The sequence below is a fragment of the Thamnophis sirtalis genome, unplaced genomic scaffold (assembly GCF_051295495.1).
Source record: "Thamnophis sirtalis isolate CommonGarterSnake01/CBP01778 unplaced genomic scaffold, rThaSir2_p1.2 scaffold_4, whole genome shotgun sequence".
In the NCBI taxonomy this organism is placed as follows: domain Eukaryota; kingdom Metazoa; phylum Chordata; class Lepidosauria; order Squamata; family Natricidae; genus Thamnophis; species Thamnophis sirtalis.
This window is the reverse complement of record NW_028261384.1, coordinates 83646121-83666954: the sequence shown is the minus strand read 5'-3', so window position 1 is coordinate 83666954 and position 20834 is coordinate 83646121. Positions and strand designations below refer to the sequence as shown.

The 20834-nt window shown below is 37.8% G+C and overlaps 1 protein-coding gene across 11 annotated transcripts in view; it reads left to right on the top strand.

Moving 5' to 3' along the window:
* EPHA5 (EPH receptor A5) overlaps positions 1 to 20834 on the top strand; it is a 223685-nt gene that overhangs the window by 159873 nt on the left and 42978 nt on the right. For 9 of the 11 annotated variants that reach the window (XM_014062024.2, XM_014062025.2, XM_087713222.1 and 6 more), the window contains 2 exons: positions 8466 to 8590; positions 11903 to 12062. The exons of the other annotated variants lie outside the window; for them this stretch is intronic. In XM_014062024.2, coding sequence (XP_013917499.2) covers positions 8466 to 8590; positions 11903 to 12062 — 285 coding nt within the window. The remainder of the gene's footprint in view (positions 1 to 8465; positions 8591 to 11902; positions 12063 to 20834) is intronic. 11 annotated transcript variants of the gene reach the window in all.

Here is a 20834-nt window from a genome sequence, read left to right as displayed (position 1 = left end):
CCCTCGGCTAAGATCCACCCCGGAAAGCAGAACGGGGGCAGCCTTCCTGTAATTCTGGCTGGGTTAAAGAGCAGGGATGGAGGAGCCATATCACACCTTCATTCAAAGGGTGGGGAGGGGGAGGCCCGATAAAGTCCCTCCCTTGGGGTGTCTGAAGTCCCAGCTGAAGCAGCCGAAGGAAAAAGGATAAGCATCCGTCGCTGCCCAATGGCGCTTGGGGTAACCCCGCTGGGCAGAGCCAGTCGAGGCTCATCCTGCAAATGAGGGTTTCCTTTGGGGAGGGCCAGGTGGTTTCAAGCACCCCAAACAGCCAATCTCTCTCTCTCCGTCCCCCTTCCTTTGCTCCTGGGGCTGCAGAACTTTCCATGGGCTCAACAGTAATTGAGTAAAATTCTAAGCCACTGCAGTAGCTGCTTTTTGGTTTTATTTTTTTTAATATTTATCAGTCTCTCTTTTAGTTGAAGAGTTGAAGTCCACAAGGCTTAAAGCTGTCAGGTTTGAAGACCCCTGGGGTTTTTTTCCTAAAGGGTTAGGGGTGCAAGGTTCTTGTAACTTGACAGCTTTAAGACTTGCACGCTTCAATGCCAGAGTTTCTGAGCCAACATTTTGGTTGCTAAGCAGGACCGTTGGTAAGTGATACTGATAATAATATCAAGGGCAACATACGAAATCGACTGATGAACAAAGAAGTTACTAAGCAGCTATGTTAAATAATTTGTTTTTGGTTTATTAAATACAATTATATTGCAATTATATATTTTTGTAGTTTAAACTATAAATTGCGCAAAATTATGTTTTTGTCGAAGTGACACACAACGCGAGTTATGCTCGATTTTTTGCCGATTTTTGACACACCACGCCAAAAAGGTTGCCCACCACTGCTTTAGGAAGCTTATAGAGTGCTCCTGGGGGCTGTGGGGGTAAATTGAGCAAAAAACAGACGGGTGATACCTGACTTACATTAAATAACATTTGCAAGATAGTTTGAATATGAACCATATCTTAGCCAAACTCCCAGAGAGTTCATGGATGCCCCGCCGCTGCCACCAGCTGCAACATGCCCAAGTTGCGCACTAAAACTCTGTGGGAGTTCCAGGGCACCCAGCTACCAGTATGCCCACGCTGCGTGCTAAAACTCCGCGGGAGTTCGGGGAAGCCTCAGCACCAGCCACCAGCACACTCAAACCGCATACTAAAACTCCCCTCTCGCCAATGAAAACAACAGACTGTGCCCACCACCACTGCCACCACCCCCAGGTATGGAGAGTTCCAGATTGGGACTTGGCACACAGCATTGCTGGAGTTGAGGAGCTGGCCTTCCCCTCTGCCACCAGCCATAGGAGGAAAATAAAGCCAAACCTTGCCCAAGCAAGAGCTGTGGCAGGAGTGGGTGATATTACAGTTAATTTCAAATGACATTCTACAATTTGGGTCTGATCTTAAACTGTACACTTTATGGCAGACATATTTGGCCCATTGTGTATGTCTATGTAAGGGAAGAAACAACTGAAGACTGGAATAGAACAAGAACAAGGTGAAAGATTATCAAAGAAAGATCCAACCTAAAATTAAGAACAAATTTCCTGAGAGTAAGAACAATTGATCAATGAAACCGCTTGCCTCCACAAGTTGTAGATGTTCAATCACTAGAGGTTTTCAAGAAGAGATAGAACAATCATTTGTCCAGGATGGTATAGGATCTCCTCTTTTAGCAGGAGGTTGGACTAGAAGACTTCAAGATTCCTTCCAAGCCTGTTACTCCATGTTCTACCTTTCTATTCATACCAGCGGACAAATATCTTAATTCTTATTTGGCTCAGTTTATCATTTCTCCATTCCATTTCTTTATCAAACCCCATCATGATTGTTTTAAAAAGCTCACCCAAAATTAATATACATCTTATGCTCATCACTCCTATGCACTTTCTTCACTTTATTCCAAATATGTACATTTTCATAGACATTCTGTAATACTTTAACTTACATTGTAAAAGTCAGAAGAATACAGATATTAGCCTATATTCATGTTTTAATTTATATTAGTTTGCAGAAGCAGGCATTGGAACTGAACCAGTTTCTTATTACACTATTCCCAATTGATGACTATCCTCTGTTTGAAAACCTCTAGTTACAATAAGAAACCATCCTATATGATAATTGATGGAGAACTCTTACTTCTTATTTCCTAATGTCTAATATATATATTTACATTGTTTATTGTTTTATTTATTTATTTTGATTTAATTTATTTGTCGTCCATCTTACAGTTTGAGGCAATTCTGTTTCCTGCCATTAGAGCCACTGGAGCAAGTGAGAATAAATCTGTAATGTATCCTCTACTGATATTTTTGAAAAAGCTATGTATATCTTTCAACCTTCTCTTCTTCAAGTTAAACATTTCAATTGTTATTCATATGACTTCACTTTGAGTCCTTTCATGATTTTGGTAGCTATTTTCTGGACCTGTTCTAGTTTATTTTATTTTTTTAAAAAAAACTAGTGTACAGAACTGAATGCAATACTTGATATTAAGGCTGGCTAAGGCGGGATAGCACATATAGGCATAGTACTTCCTGCGATATGGACTGTACAAACATTTTAATGCACCTCAAGAAGGTGTTGACTTTGCAGCTGTTGTGGCATATTGAGCTTCTGATTCACTAGTACACCCAAATCCTTCTCACATATACTGCTCTTGAGTCAGATTTTCACAAGTCAGAACCTAGGTCCTCTCCCTACCAGCATAGGCCGCCCTTTTGAGGCGGGGATGGGGGATATGGGTTCTCCTGTTCAGCTCACCACTATTCCAATAGACAGGGTCAGCATCAGGACAGGTCAGGCAAGGGAGGACAGCGTTATCAGCCTAAGCAACCATATAGAGGAACAGGTTCCAATCATCCTTTCTGTTCATTGTCCCCAAGGCCTCAGGGGGTTGGAGAACAATTCTGGACCTGAAAGTCTTGAACTGTCACATTGTCTACTGACAGTTCAAGATGCACTCTCTCCTGATAATCTTGGAGGGCACCTGGAGAGATGCCCTACCTGACCTCGGTGGATCTTACAGAGGCCCACCTCCATGTCTCAATTCACCCGAACCACCAGCAGTTCCTGCGGTTCTGCTATCGGGGAAGACATCTTCCTTATCAGGCTCTCCTCTTTGGCTTATCCTCAGCCCAGAGGTATTTACCAAGATCCTGTCGACAATCGCAGCTCATCTGAGAACCCACCCAATCAGAATCTTGTGCTACCTGGATGACATCCTCCTGTTGTCCAGGTCCGCCAGATAGGCTCGCGAAATCTGGAGGTAACACTCCAGAACCTGAGGGAATATGGCTTCTCTATCAACTTGGGGAAGAGCCATATGACACCAACAACACGGCTGCTCCATCCAGGGGAAGTCATAGATACAGTCCAATGCAGGGTCTTTCCAGGGAACATCAGATCAGTTTTCGAGACCTAGACAGGTAGGTCAGAGCACATCATCGAGCCCAGCTGAGCTGATCTCAGCTCCTGGGCAAAATAGTGTCTTGCTTCACCATCATCCCATGGGCCAGACTCCACAGCAGGCCTCTACAATGGCTCCTGCTGCCGCATCATATAGATGACACCAGTTCCTCGACCAAGTTGATTCGCATTCCCCCAGAAGTCCTAAAATCCCTAGTGTGGTGGGATTCTACAGTTCTACAATGAGGATCATTATTCCGAGAACCCCCAAGGGTCACGATCACCACCGAGGCCAGGCTGTCAGGGTGGGGTGCACACCTGAGATCAGAAGAGGCCCAGGGACTTTGGTCTCAGATGGAACAGCGCCGCACCATTGATTGGTTAGAGCTTCGAGCAATTCAGTGGGCCTCCTCCACCTACAGGAAGTGGTTGTCAACAGGCATGTCGTAGTCCTAACGGACAATATCACTGCCAAGGCCCATGTGAATCGCCATGGGGGGACACGATCCAAGCTTCTAATGCAGGAAACCATTCACCTGGGTTGCTGGGCAGAGATAAATCTATTATCAATCCGGGCCGAACACATCTCCGACAAAGCCAACACCACAGCTAATTGGCTCAGTCGAACTCACCTGTACCAATCGGAATGGGCTCTCCATCCTCACTTGTTCCGATCACTGGTCAGACGCTTTGGCCAAACCATAGTCAATCTCTTCGCCAGCAGGGACAACGGGAAGGTACCTTGCTTCAAATTGACTGCTTGGCAGCTGAGCAGTGCACCATGACATCGAAGGGTCTGTCCCCAGCAGTCATTGAGACCATCCAGGCGCCCAGGCAAACCTCCCCTTTCCGATGTACGGAAGCGTTATTTACCGCTTTCCGTCCAGAGTCGTTAGGATGCAAAGCCTCATCAACAACCCTGGGACGCTGGATCCAGGCATGTATCACAAAAGCTTATTCTGTGCAATCACAGAATCCTCCAGCTCATATCACTGCCCATTCCACACGAAGCACAGCGATTTCAGTGGCCTCAGCTACCAAGGCCTCTCTGGAGGAGATGTGCAGAGCTTCCACATAGACTTCACCTTCTCCCTTCATTCGGCATTACAAAATTGATCAGTATGCGTGAACCGAGGTTATATTTGGAAGGTGAATGCTACAATGGGTTGCAGAGATTCGGCTTCATCCGGCCCAGTCATCTTCATCCCACCCATCATGAGGGGACAGCTTTGGTATGTCCCATGGATGCTGTCTCCACCAACCATGGAGAATGGGCGTTGACTTATCTGAGACACCCTTTCTTATGACAGGTGAAGACAGCATCTAGCCCGTCCTAATGTTCTTTTCATTTGCCCGGTCTGGTTTCAGTTGGAGAGATTGCATTGTTCAATTTAGAGTTTCACATGTCAGTCTGTTATCGTCTTCGTCAAAAAGCTGGGTATGGCTGAAGGAGAAGGCATGTTTTAAAGATATCAGACTCAGTCCTACTGGTGAGTGTATGAGTATTACCAATGCATGGATGCTGTCTCCCCCTGTCCTGAGAAAGGGCGTCTCAGGTAAGCCAATGCCCATTTGTTGCCACACATTATTTTAGTCTGATTGAGGGTGTGTGTGTGTGTGTGTGTGTGTGTGTGTGTGTATTCTTAGAAATATTAGAGTGTGTGCGTAGTTGTGTGTGTGTGTGTGTGTGTGTGTGTGTGTGTTTGTGTGTATTCTTAGAAATATTCTCCATGCTAGGCATTCCCTGCAAGTTTGATAAGCATTCTAATATCTCATCCTTATCACTAGGCCCAGAGCACTAGGCCCAGAGCAAAGCCTAGTGGCAACCCACTGGAGATGTCTCTCTAGTAGATTTGATACATTTATAGCTATTTTTTGAGTGCAATCTTTGAGCCAACTGTGAATCCACTATATTGTGTTGTCAAGCCTGTACTTCTCTATTTAGTTATTAAAAATGCTATAAGAGACTTGTTTGTGTTTTGTGTTGCAATGCAATGCTAAACTAGAAATTGAAGCTAATTCAAAATGCAGTGGTGATGCAAACACTAATGTTATGTTTTTATTTTATTGACTACATTGACTCATAGCTCATTTCCAGACTCAATTTAGCATAAACTTTTAAACTTTAAATAAGCACTGTAATAGCCAAAGGACTGCTGAGCTTTTTAAATGGCTGCCTGTATATTAACGTTTTCAACAGAGATTGCTCCTGCTATAATTGGAGAAATTATAACTGACACAAGAGGCAAAGATTTACTCAGCGATAGCATCTTAATGTGGGACATTAATTGTATGTATGTGCGTGTGTTTGTGTTTGTGTGTGTATACACACATACACGCATACATGCATGCATACATGCATATATGCATACATACATACATACATACATATATAGTATATATGTATATACTGTATGTATACTGTGTGTGTGTGTGTGTGTGTGTGTGTGTGTTTTCGTAGATTTTCACGGGTGTAGGTATGCTGGTCTTGTTGTATTCTGGTCTTTTCCCATGTAAGATTGAGATTGTCTTGGTAATGTTTCTGCGAGGTCTCATTCGCCATCTTCAGACTGTCTGTCAACACGAAACCAACAGATACACAGCCAGCACCAATCAGCAGCAATCTACCAATCATCATACAACCACACGACCAATCATTCCCCTTACTGAAACAAAGCCAGCACTTCACACCCCCATCAAGATTTATAGAAAGACCACAGCTCCGAACACTTTTTAAGCCCAAAATCCAGCCTGAAGATGGCGAGTGAGATCTTTCAATAATAGATGAAGGTGCTTAAAGTGTTTTAATCCTTTTAAGCTTCTATACTATTCTTATATATTTTTTAATTTCATCAATGATGCTACTCCTTTCTATTGTGATGATTTAATGTTCTTGTTTTATTATACTGATTTTAATATGTGAAGTGCAATTTTAATATTTTGCATGTTATTCTAGAACCCTGTTGAAGAAAAGGAAATATATCAAGTACATAATTCAAGAAAATTAGTTCATTAATTTGGTTTTTTTAGTTCCTTTAATTCATGGAATATTGTCCATGTAAGAACCAATGACCTTTAAAATGTAACTTTCATAGCTATATTTTTTTCCTGTGATCAGGTTGCATGGCTTCCATTTCATGCTTTTAAATGGAATGGTTGCAGACTTTGTTTGACTGCAAAGATTGTATTACATTTTGTTTGACAAGGAAAGCTAAAAGGTTTAGATTTTATTCAGAATTTTGTAATTTAAATGTATAGGAGATGCAAAGTAGCTATCATTGCATACCAAAACCACAAAAATCAATTGTACTTACTTAATTGGTCCTTATCTTGCAGTTATAGTATATAACATGTCTTTTTAGAAAGATGGCAAAAGGGTATAATTTCTACCCTTCTGAAGTACTCAAGGTGTATAGTTACTCTTTCCTTTTAATGTCATTCCATTTTCTACATCCAGCATTATCTCCACTAAACATGTAAGCAATTTAGATCATTAAAAATTTAGATTAGTGAAAACAAAACCACATGATAGTTAAAAAGCTTGGAAAGAACCATAGACTTTTAATGATCAAATATAGCTAAAATCAAGATTATTAAACCTTTAATAACAATGTTAATTTGTTGATCCTTGTCACATCCAAGGTTTTTCATTCTACTCTTTTGCTTTAGCTGTTGTATTCTGTATCATACTTTTCTAAAACTGTTTCACTTCTACAAAATAGGAATTAGGGATCACATTATTTGGGAGGTGAGTGGCATATAAATTAAATAAATAAATAAATAAAATTAATAACAAAATCAACTGTAGAAAAGTCAACTGAAATTATGTTTAATAAAAACCATTAAATTAAAATCTATCAATTATTTCTTTTCTTCTACTAGAATAAATACTTTGTATCTTGTCATACTTAAGAATCAGTTATTAAAATTATGGCAAAAATATTTGATATAGCGTCTGATTTAGATTTAATGAGAAATCACAGTTTCGTATTGTTCACATTTTTTTTTGCAAGATACATTCATTTTCTAAAAATGCTATTACAGATACCAGTTTGGTCATCTTCATTTGAAGATGCTATGAGTTTCCTTAATTCCAGTTTCTCAAGTTACCCCATTGCATTTAAAAAATGAACTTCCATTTCCTCACGATTTGAAAGATGAGCAAAGGAGTGATAAGTGGAAGTGTGCAAACTTGAAATGTACGCAAAAACTTTTACATTATGGAAAACGTGGTACTTCATAGCTTTGAATATGTTCAAATATGAAAGAGTTCACTCAACCAATTCCAACTTCATGAGATCTTTTTCTTTCGCAAGAAGTTGGAATTAATTGAGTGATTTTTTTTTAGTCCCACAACCTTTTGTTTCCTGGAAATGCGATGGAGAAACACGATGGAGCTCGGCTGGGGCAATGGCATGCATGCCTACAGAGAGGGCTCTGCATACCACCTCTGGCACGCTTTCCATAGGTTCACCACCATGGCCATAGAACACGCATTTTAAAGAACCCAAGACCGGAAATTTCAGATTTTTCTTGTAATGATATTTTCTGATTACCTCATGCCCTCTAAACTCACTATCACTAAAAGGAATAAAGAAACCCTGTAATAAAAAATGTATAGCTGCTACCTAAAATAGTAAAATTCATTTCTTAAATTATTTGATTCTTTGAAAGCTACTCACCCTCAGTTTTGATTAATAAAATTACTGGAATTTAAATTGGTCTTGGTGGGCAGAGACAGAGAATTGACCTAGATCTGATCTACAAAAGTTGCTCTTATTAGGAAACCAACCACACTTTAGTTAAGAGTGGGAATTATTAAGTCTCCTGTAAGTGATGATAGTTATCCAACTCTTAACTTACAGTTATTTTTGCTCAGAAATAAGAAACAATCTACAACAGAAAGATGATCCAGGTTTACAAGTTTTTAAAACTTTTCAAAATAATTGCTTTTATTTCCCATTTGATCAAACAATAGTTTTGATTTTCTTTTTGATTTCTTCTTTTGTTTCATATGACAGCACCATCTCCAATCACGAATGTGAAAAAAGGGAAAGTCACCAAAAATAGCATTTCATTCTCCTGGCAGGAACCAGATCGACCCAATGGCATCATTCTGGAATACGAAATCAAATATTTTGAAAAGGTGTGATAGTCTGTTTCCAACATCATATGGATTTTGATTTCTTTACTTTTCTGTCCTTTTGGAATAATTTCTGTTAAAAAGTATTGACATCATTTCTTATTTTAAGTTACTGCTAAATATTGTATTGGATTATGAATCTTTAACATTTATGTTTATGCATGCATAGACATATTTTCATTAATACATTATTTGTCTCAAACAAAAAACATTTTAGTTTTCCTATTAGTTTCATTTTCAATCATATTGGATAAAATAAAGATGATGTACACTACAAATACTCAAAAGTCACCATACTTCAAAGGGGCATCCTCCAAGAATTGGAGTTCAATTACTGAGATTAGATGAGCATGACAATATTGCCAAAAAGTCATGTACATTTAAAATAGTTAACAAAAATGACTAAAATCCCTGTAAAATAAAGCAGTACCACATAATGAAATAGCAGGGTGCCTTAGTAAAGAAAAATGCTAGTAGTGTTTTGTTGGCAAAGAAGCTTCAAACTAAGAATTGCTGACTTCATAGTTCTTTTTTTAATTATGCTCATTTTCCATTTTTATTATTTTGGGAACTCTTTTGGTTAAATGTTTAAGTTTCAAAATGCCAGGATAATACAAAGAGAAAATCCACAAAAGCAGCTTTCGGTGCTCTATGCAACTCTGAGTGTTTTTACTTTCCCAACTAACAATTCCAAATTTCAGTTTGATTGAAAATGATGCGGCTTTGCTTTATAGATTCCTAAACTGTGTCCCACATGACAGCTGTAATTCCCAAATTTCCTAAAGCAAATATTAAGTTAAGCCCACCTAGTTGCCCATTGGTTCATAGTACACAAAAACATCACTAATAGCACATGCAGCTGAAAAGAACAAGTAAAGACAGTTTTATAAATTGCTGCCTATTAACTATTAACAAGCAGGGACATTTTATACTGTTCACCAAAATACAGTGCTTTTGTGCCAATTATATCTACTGACTGGGGAAAAATATTTCAAAACTTTCTTGAAAGAGGTATACAAACCATTAAATCCAATTCAAACTCAACAATTTGATTCAAAACAATGCAGTTTGTCTTGACAGGTAGATCATCGTTGCATCTTCTAGAATCATCTCATTGTCGTTGTGCCAAAAGAATAGTGATGAGGAAAGGTTTCCTATCGCTTTAGTGATAACTGGATAATGTGAAGACAAAGTGTGTCAGAAATGGGAACGTGGCCACAAAATTTCTTTTCCAATTTGATCTGATAATAAGAAACATTTACTACAGCTTTAGTCCAGAAAACATTGTACAGAAATACATTCCCTTAAATAATACTAAACACATTCTCTTAATAAGACTAAAAAGCAAGTAGAAAATACAATAAAATTATATAACAATAAACATAATAGCAATAATGCGAATATCAGTGGCGATCACCAAATTGCCACTAATATTCAGGCTTAGGTAGAATTAATAGAAAAAAATAAAGGGACAAAATCAGATATCATGGAAAGATATATCATAGTGCTGAGTGAATAAAAGGAATGGCAGATAAGAGTTGTGCTCTCTACTAGAGCAGTTCTTTAAAATAGGATCTATATATGTTTTCTGAGATCCTGCAGGCGGCATACAAATTCCATAGAGCCATCCTCACATGGGCATAAACACTGCTGAAGAGAAATATTTTTATGCCTTCCAAATAGAACTATGGAGGGTAGTGCATCCAAGGTTGTCAAAGCAAAGGTTTAATGAAAATTCAGATTTGGAAATGGCATCTGCCTATTTGAGAAAAATCCATGAAATGTGGGTTTGCATACTAGGCTTATATTGGTTTGGAAATTGGTTTCGCAACTTTTGAGCTAGAAAACTTTTTTTAGATGTTCTCTAAAATAAAACTAATGAGCTTGCTGTAAACTCTTGTTAGACTTGTTGATTTAAAATCAACCAGTAAAACCAAATCTAAAGGGGGGGGGGGATAATCAGAAAGTAATGACATAATACCAGGCTTTGGAACCCACAAAATTAAACCTGACTCTCATAGGGGAGCATTTTTTTTACATATAGCAATAGCAGTTAGACTTATATACCACTTCATAGGGCTTTCAGCCCTCTCTAAGCAGTTTACAGAGTCAGCATATTGCCCCCAACAACAATCCGGGTCCTCATTTTACCCACCTCAGAAGGATGGAAGGCTGAGTCAACCCTGAGCCGGTGAGATTTGAACAGCCGAACTGCAGAACTGCAGTCAGCTGAAGTAAACTGAAGTCAGTGCTGCATTTAACCACTGTGCCACCTCAGCTATTTTTTATCTTGGAATTACAACGGTAAACTTAGAATGGGCAGCTTTTATAGGATTTTAAAGTATGTAAAAATGCAAATCTGAACATCATGATGAAATTGAGAGATAACCATAGGAAATTTGATTTGAACATTCATTTAGAAGTAATAATTTGATCAATTACTTATTATTTTGTAAAGAAATTTTTGTTTAAACATATAATATGTTTTAAAGATAAATGCAATTACTTAAAATATTTAAGTATACTACATTATTAAACTTTATTATGCTTAGTGTTATATTTGGTATCCTGAAGTTATTACTTTTTACAAAACTCAAATATAATGATGATGTATTAAAATTTAATGACAAATTTTATCATAGTGCTTCATTTAAAAGAAGTTAGATTCAAATCTCATTAAAATTCTTATAATAAATAATATAAAATTGGAAATAAAATTGGTTTCATCAGATAGGTCTCTACCTTTTAAAAGTTCCATGTTATATCTGCATTAAAAGTAGTTTTACAGTAATATTTTTCATTAAAACTATTACATGACTAGTTCTCATGCTGTGAATATGAAAAGGCACACACATCCCTTTAATAATAAGTTTAACAGGAAACATAAAACTGAGTTTTGTGTGTTCCTTTTGATACATAAACTATGCAGGAGAGTTTGAGTTCCCTTATTTGCAGAGCCATGGAACAAGCTATAAGTTCCTTTTTCCACATAAGTTTCTCTTTTTTTACTATTAAAATGTATTGCATGTGAATCAAAATGAATGCTAGATTAGGTTAATAGAATCTGAAGCTAGGTTGTAAAATTCAATACAAGGTTATTATTATTAACTTAAACTTAGATGCAGATATAAATCTATATCAACTTTAATAGTTAAGAAAGGAAAGGATGTAAACCCAAACCCAATTCCTAAGTGATGAATTATATCATCATAGACAAAAATATTAGCAAGATTCAGACCCAAGGGTTGTACTTGCTATTTATGAAATGTATTCTTTTATATATGTGTGTTCATGTATGTTGCTGCACCAAAAAAGGATCAGGAGACCAGTTATACCATCATCAAATCCAAGCAGACAAGAATTACAGCAGATGGCTTGAAACCAGCTTCAGCATACGTTTTCCAGATTCGTGCTCGCACCTCAGCAGGTTATGGTGGCTTCAGTCGAAGATTTGAGTTTAAAACGAGCCCAGTGTGTAAGTCATTTTCATTACTGACTACCTAGGTCTTTATTTGTGGTTTTGAGAAAATCATCAGCTGATCAATATTTTTGCAGGATCATTTTAACCTTACCATAGTCTTCCCACTTTAGGCCACCAGCCTTAATTTTCTTCAGACTTATCAGTGACATGAGTTAAGTAATCTAATTCCTTCAAAACTATGCCATATACAAAACTTGCTGATTATCAAAAATGTAGTATATAAAACTTGCTGACTATAAAAGATCATCCAAAATTATCATTATTATATTAATAGGTTGATCCCAAAGCTGAAAAAAGCGTAAGCCATGAATAAGGTCTGAGTATTCTGTACAATTGAGGACAAAAGCAACTTGGGCTTTTCCATACTTAACATGGCGAAACATGAGTGTAGACTTGTCAAGTCCCAACAGACATTTTTTTTGGTCTGGTGATAATGTGGTGTATGATATACAGTTGTATGTGAACCCCTTGGGATTACGTGGAGTTTTGCACGAATTGGTCATAAAATGTGCTCTGAACTTCATCTAAATCACAACAATAGAAAAACACAGTCTGCTGAAAATAATACTACACAAACATTAGATGTTGCCATGGTTTAATTGCACATAACATGTAAACATTCACAGTGCAGGGAGGAAAAAGTATGTGAACCATTGGACTTAATAACTGGTTGACCCTCCTTTGGCAGCAATAACCTCAACCAAACATTTTCTGTAGTTGCAGATCAGACCTGCACAACGATCTGGAATAATTTTGGACCACTCCTTTTCACAAAACTGTTTCAGTGTAGCAATATTCTTGGGATGTCTGGTGTGAATCGCTCTCTTAAGGTCATGCCACAGCATTTCAATCAGGTTGAGGTCAGGACTCTGACTGGGCCACTCCAGAGGGCGTATTCTGTGCTGTTGAAGCCATTTTTATGTTGACTTACTTGTATGCTTTGGGTCATTGTTCTGTTGTATCACCTATCCTCTGCTGAGCTTCAGTTGGCAGACAGATCTTACATTTTCCTGCAAAATGTCTTGATAAACTCTGGAATTCATTTTCCCATCAATGACAACCATCTGTCGAGGCCTGAGGCAGCAAAGCAGCCCCAAACCATGATGCTCCCTCCACTATGTTTTACAGTGGGGATGAGGTTTTGATGTTGGTGTGCTGTGCCTTTTTTTCTCCACACATAGTGTTGTGTGTTTTTCCCAAACAACTCAATTTTGGTTTCATCTGTCCACAGTATATTTTGCCAGTAGTGCTGTGGAACATCCAGGTGCTCTTTTGCAAACTTCAAACGTGCTGCAATATTTTTTTTGGACAGTAATGGCTTCCTCCATGGTGTCCTGCCTTGTACTCCATTCTTGTTTAATGTTTTCCTTATTATAGATGTGTCAACAAAAATGTTAGCATGTGCCAGAGATTTCTGTAGGTCTTTAGCTGACACTCTAGGATTCTTCTTTACCTCATGAAGCATTCTGCACTGTGCTCTTGCGGTTTTTTTTACAGGACGACCACACCTAGGAGAGTAGCAACAGTGCTAACCTTTCTCCATTTGTAGACAGTCTTTCTTACTGTGGACACATGAACATCAAGGCTTTTGGAGATACTTTTGTGTTCTGACCCCCTTGTTCGCTATTACACCATCGACAGTCAGACAAGGCTTGTAAAAGAATGTCTTTATCAGTCCTGGCTCAAGCTGGCTGCGAACCCAAAATAAACGTAGATAAAGTCTCTGGCAAAAAGTTACACAGCAAATGCAAAACAAAAACTCTTACAGCAAACGAGGTTGACAGAAAGCAAATCACTTATCCAAGTGCCTCTTTAAATCACGAAACTGAACTCATGAACAAACCACGATGAACCACAAACAATGAACGACGTTGACTTCTGCCACGAAGGCATGGCACCATCCGTCTTTTATCTGCAGAAGATGACCCTAACGAGCAACAGCTGCTCATTATTCCTGCATCCCGACACAACTCACAGCAAGCTTCTGCTGAGTCACAACACTTTTGTAACCCTTTCCAGCTTCATGCAAGTCAACAATTCTTGATCGTAGGTCTTCTGAGAGCTCTTTTCTGCGAGGCATGGTTCATATCAAACAGTGCTTTTTGAAACCAGCAAACCCACAACAGGTGTGTGTTTTTAAAGGGCAGAACAGCTACCAGCAACACATCCAATATCATCACACTGATTGGAGTCAAGGTTGGCTCACTCCTGGCCTCAGTTAGCTCTTGGAGAGGTCATTAGGCTAGGGGCTCACATAATTTTTCCTCCCTGCACTGTGAATGTTTACGTGTTGTGTGCAGTGAAACCATGGCAACATCTGATGTTTGTGTAGACTGTATTTTTCTATTGTTGTGATTTAGATGAAGTTCAGAGCACATTTTATGATCAATTCATGCAAAACGCCACATAATCCCAAGGGGTTTACATACTTTTTCTTGCAACTGTATACCAAAGCATAGTATAGGGAGGATAGTGGTGGCATAGAAATATAATTATTAATCTTAGCACATGAGTGCAGATACCACCCAAGATCAAAATCTTAAATAGGTAAAAGATAAAGGCAGGTGAGAAGTTTGGTCACTGTTCTACAAAATTAATTTATTTTTAAAAATAGGTTACAATAATAAAGAGGACCTCTTTATTATTACTTCATCTAAGGAATCCTTAGATGTGCCATTCAGGAGTTTTTGACTCTTCGTGATCATATAGATAGATCTTCCCTGTGATCAGAGATGAAATGTACAAGTTTGGACTGGTTCTCCCAGTTCGACCGAACTGGTAGTAAAAATGCTACTGGTTCACCCAAACTGGTAGTAAAAAAAAAAAAGAAACCTCACACCCACTCGGACGTCATCACGTCCATTTTTGACCCTCTGCACATGCGTGGGAGTCCTTTGCTACTGAACCGGTAGCAAAGGTAAGTGGATTTCACCCCTGCCCATGATATTCTATTACTAACCTGTTCTTTCAGATCTCCCAGAGGTATACATATTGCCACCCCATCTTCTTGTGCTTTTCTAGTCCTTCCCCTTTCTCAGCAACAGAGCCTTTTCCACAGAGCTCTGTTTTTGTAATAATTGTCAACAATGAGGCATGAAGAATGAGAAAAACTTTGACAATAGTGAGCATGTTTTATATACAGTAGTTAAATGGATTGTAACATTTCTCCCCTTAAATAATATTCTTGAAATTTTCAAAATTAATAATGCAATAAAGAGAAAAAAATTCAAAAGTATCTTATGCTACTAACATGACAGTTATATGACAGTTTAGAACTAGAGATAATGGTTTCAATGTTCAAGTACAAAATCTTATATTCAGTGTGATAGGATTATGCTATCTCTTGAATAGTGGTTTGCTAAATAGTGAAAAATGGCCATGATTTTTTTTTTTAAAAAAATGAATTTGGTCAACCTTCATAGTACTCCAAGACTTAGTTGTCTCTATAATATGATTCTTGCATCATCCTGAAAACTGTTTTTAAAATTGGAGATAATTTCAAATGCCACATAATATGAAATGAGGATATTGCATTATTTTATATCATTTTTTTCCTTTCTGATTTTGCTAAACTGTTTATTTAGTTATTTATTTGCCTGCATTTTTGTTTAATCAGTCATTCAAGATGGTTCATGTCAGTTACATTAAGTTCTTTAGCTCTTGATTTAGAAATAACGCTTGCTATCTTATGACTAAGCACTGAAAATGGATGGCACTCAAGTGTAGGGCCCATACCTGGCCATACACAATGAATAGCAGGGCTGCTGTGGAAATCCTTGAAGGCTATGTCATACTTGGAATGCCTGTGAAAAAGATTCTGTATAGGTAGTCCTTGACTTACAAACATTCATTTAATGACCATTTGAACTTACAGAGGCACTGAAAAAAGTGACCTGTGACCACTTTTCACACTTACAACCATTGCAGCATCCCCATGGCCACATGATCAAAATTCAGATGCTTGGCAACACATTCATATTTATGAGGGTTACAATCAGGAGTGGGTTGCTGCTAGCATTACTGCTGGTTCACAACCCGCATGCAACCTGCGTGTGCGCACTCTTCAATATAAATTGTTCTGTGTGCATGCACAGAACAATTTACAGTGAACTGCACATGTGCAGTCACTAAAATCCAAAATTGCAGTGGGCAAGCAGCAGCAGCAAGGGAACCAATTTGGGGGCGTGATAGGCCTGGGGCGCTGCCAATTCTCCAATCCAGGCCTGAATTCCACTACCAGTTTGGCTGAACAGGCAGTAACGCATCTCTGGTTACAATTTTCCAGAGTCATTTGATCACTTTTGCAAACCTCTGACAAGCAAAGTCAATGGGCAAGCCAGAATCCCCTAATAATCATGTTATTAACAACTGCCGTGATTCACTTAACATTTGTGGCAAGAGAGGTTGTAAAATGGAGTAAAACTCATTTAATAATTCTCTTCTTAGCTACAGAAAAATGTTGGGCTCAATTATGGTCATTAGTCGTGTATGTATGTAGAATACAAAATTCAGGAATCCCATAGTTAAATGGGGGGGGGGGAATGTACATGTCAGAAAAAATATATCAGAATATACACCTTTGTTCTATGTGTTGATCCACAACATACTTCGTCTAGGCACAGATGTTCTGGGGTGGGAGGCAACAGGGAAAAAGACAGAGCCAGAAGTGAACAGTGCAATGTATAGTGCATAGAACAGGGCAGTAAAGAAGGGAAAGGTGGGGAAGATCCTGGAAGGATCAGTGAAAGAAGTGAGAAGGCCAGTAGGCTTATGCTGGGTTTAAATTCAAGGATGGGAGAAATAATAGTGAAAGGAAGAAGGTACTGCAATCATGGCCCATCTGGAACCCCTAGGCAGAAAATAAACATATTTTTCATTTTGTGCATACCTCTAATTTCTTAGTTGCAAGATGGCCAAGATTCTTGAGTTCAGAAAGATTATACATGGATTTCTTCTAAATAATCTCCCAACTTCGAAGTGTCAAATCATATTTCATTGACTATCTAAACAGACAGAATGGATAGTTTCTTCCAAATATATAATATCCAAATTTTCAGCTTCCATTAAAATGTGCATAGATTTCCTACTTTTTTAAGAACTCTTCCTTTTGCATAAAAATAGATGCAAAGAAGGGTTACGCAGTTCCGCTTACTCCCTGCTGCACTTCTCGCATTCTTACCATCTTCTCTCATTAATGGACCGACCATTTCCTTGATATTCTTCTTGCCCCTTATATATTAAAAGAAACCTTTTTTGTTGTTATTTTAGTTCATTCTGAGCCTTAGTCTTCCTGATTCCATCTTTGTAGATTTTAGCTATTTGTTTGTATTCTGCTCTAGTTAAATGCCTGTTTCCACTTTATTATACAGTTAGTTCTCAAGTTATAACAGTGACTGTTTATAGTTAAGAAATTACCACCCCAAAAATACTTACGACACAATTACATAGTCACAGCTCGTCCGCATCCCATCAGCAATTCCTCACCTTTAGAAGATCTGCAGAGTCAGGATCACGTGGCAGAAAAGTGGCTGTCTTTTTATATACCCTTCTATCCCCTCTGAAAAAGGTTTTGATGTATAGAATGCAGAGGCATGAGATTGTGCCCCAAAGGCTTCCATTCTCCACACCAAAAACTTTTGCAAAGGGGCAGAGGCCTGAAGGAGTGCAAGATCACACACCCAAAGGCTTCCATCCTCTTTGCAAAAGGCTTTTGGCATGGAGAACGGAGGCCTGTAGGGGCATGAGATTGTGCCCCCAAAGTCTTCCGTTCTCTACCAACATTTTTTGCAAAGGTGATGGACCTTAAGGAATGTTGATTCACATGTCCGAGAGCTTCTGTCTCCTTTGCAAAAGTTTTTGGCCAAGAAGACAGAGGCAAAAGGCTTTTGGCACAGAGAACAGACAAGGTGTGAAATTCAACAAGTTCTGACAGGTTCTGGAGAACCCATAGTGGAAATTTTGAGTAGTTCAGAAAACCGTCATATACCACTTCTGATTGGCCCCAGAGTGAGGTGGGAATGGAGATTTTGCAGTATCCTTCCCCTGCCACGCCCACCAAACCACACCCACAGAACCGGTAGTAAAAAAAATGAATTTCACCACTGGAACAGATCCCTTCCTAGTCTCTCATTTTGTTTACATCATCTCCCTTAAAATCCAAAACATTCGTCTGACATTGTCCTGCATTATGATAAATTCAAGTAAGACATGGTTACTCTTCTCAAAGTTCCTATAACTTCCACTACCTCCACTATTTCATCTCTATAAATAAGAGTTAATCCATAGAGCCAATGATTTACTTCTAAAATCTTCTGCTCCCTCACTGGATATTGATCTGGAAATATAAATGAGTTCACAATCTGTGCTTCTAACTCTTTGGCTATCCTCCCTAGTTGTTCATAATCCATTAAAATATTTTCAGAATCTCCGTGTCATTTGTCCCAACATGAAAAAGGAGAAAGGAATAGTGATTCTCTCTCTCTCATCTTTAATCTTTGCACCTAGAAGGCAATATATTTTCCTTAAGAATTTGTCTGGTTGATTCTGTTCCTTTAAGTAGTGAAATCTAAGCTATTTTACTTCTTATCACTGATACATTTAACAAAGAATTTTCTTCAGATGTCTCCATGCTTCCTTCCTGGGGGAGGATATGAAATCAATTTCTCAGTTTCAGAGAGAGCAGGAGTTGCCTTCTCTGTTTTTTCTGTTTGTAGTGTAATATGCTGCCATTACCCTTGCCCTTTTCATCTTCTTCACTGTGTTCTGCTCAGATACAGACTTCTGGATCATGTTCATCATGTTCACATTGAAACTCACAATGTTGATTGTGGAAGTATCTGGAATTTTAGGGGCTTGCCATTCACTTTTTTCTCAAGTAATTTACCCAGCTTACACTTATGACAAGTGTAATTTGAGTCCTCCATAGATAGGAATGAAAACATTGCACACACTTTGCATATAAAAAAGTGGTCCAAGTTGTGGACCATATAGTAATAAGACTAGGGGGCTGGCTTCAAAAAACTTAGTGACTGCAGGTATGTATTGACCTCCTCTGGAATGATGAAATCTAAAATAGCTGCTATATGTCTATGTGTATATTGAAACAATCTTGATTTTTGGGGGGACAATAAATTGGGCAGTAGGTTCTTTATGTGAGAAGCAATAGGAGGTAAAGCCCAAAAGTTTATAATAATTCAAATTCAGGAATTTCTTTTAAAAATGTGAATTTTTAGACATAAAAACATTTATAAATATTGTTCCACCAATACAGCTTGGGGGGAAAAAAGAGGACGGTGACTCACCAATTGTCAGTTATGCCAGTTTTTCAAATCATATTACCTTAATGTTATTACCTATTCTCCTGATAACCAAATGGAATGAGGGGATTAAATAAATAATAGTAGCAGTGCAATTTATTAAGAACAGGAGACATTTGTAATGTACATATTCTATAAAGTAAGCAAGAATGTGAATCTTCCTTTTACTTCCTTCTGGGTGGATTATGACCCTTCCTACCTTTTGTGATTTATCTGCATTGCTTGATTGCTCTGTCACTAGAATAGGCAGATAACCATTTTGTAAGGTAGAAATAGAAGATGTCACCTTTTATTAATCCCCAATTCATCATCAAATTGCCTGCAGGAAAAAAAGTTTCAGGTTTAATCCCTGATTATTCCAGGCAGGGCTGTAAAAAGTTCAATTTGAAATGCTAGAAAATTGCTGCCATTTCTAAAATATGTCATGTTGTCAATTTTATAAAGATGGTATTGCCAAAAATATTCAGGGCACTGTTAAGATGAATGTATTTCTCATGAAGCATGGCATTAAACAATGAAATATGCAATAATCACAATACCAGACTGTACCATTGCACAAACTGTGCATGGAAAGTACAACCATTTTTATACTGCAGCATCACTTCCTATTCTCTAGAAAATCCCTGCAAATACCAAGGAGCTCCGAGTTGGAATTACATGGAATATGAATTCCATCTTCATGAGTCTATAAATGACATCTTGTTTTTGTAAGGAGACAAGAGAAAGCTTGTATGTTTCCTCAGTGTTTCAGAAGTTGATTTATGGTCCTTGTTACTTAATCTCAGCAAAATGGGATTACAGATTTCTTTCATGTTTCTATTTAAAAGGTTGAGGAGGATTTCCAACTTTAGTTCCTGGAGAGAAAGTCCATTGCGTTCTAACATTGTTAGAGGAGATGGCACTTATATATTCTTTATTTTTGATTCTGTTTAATTTCATATATTTACTATATTTTAATCTATTGAATAAGAACATTCTTTCAGTAGTTTAAAATTCTTAAATGAAGAAAAAATACAACAAAACACATTAATAAATAACATAAGAGAAGTAAAAAATGTCATTTATAAAAAATGACTCATTGTTTTATTTTTAATGCAAAGCTATATATTAAGAAAACAGCTACTACAAAAAGCAATTGTGTTTTTGTATACTCTGACCCGTCAATGCAGTATTCTTAATATATATTTCTGTGTCTTGATTCATAATGATGTGCATTTAGTACTAATGTCATAAATGATGGCCTTTTAGCATTGCACCAATAGTAGCCATTATACAGTGAGATAGGGAGGATGTGTAGTGTAACTTACAATTTTTAGTGTCAGTTGTGTTCCATGATGTCGTTTTGTATTTTAGTTATACAGAACAAATATAAAGCATATATAAAGACCCTTACTATTTAATGCATGCAACAATTGAATTAAATTTGTAGAATAAATGAATTCTTTTCTGA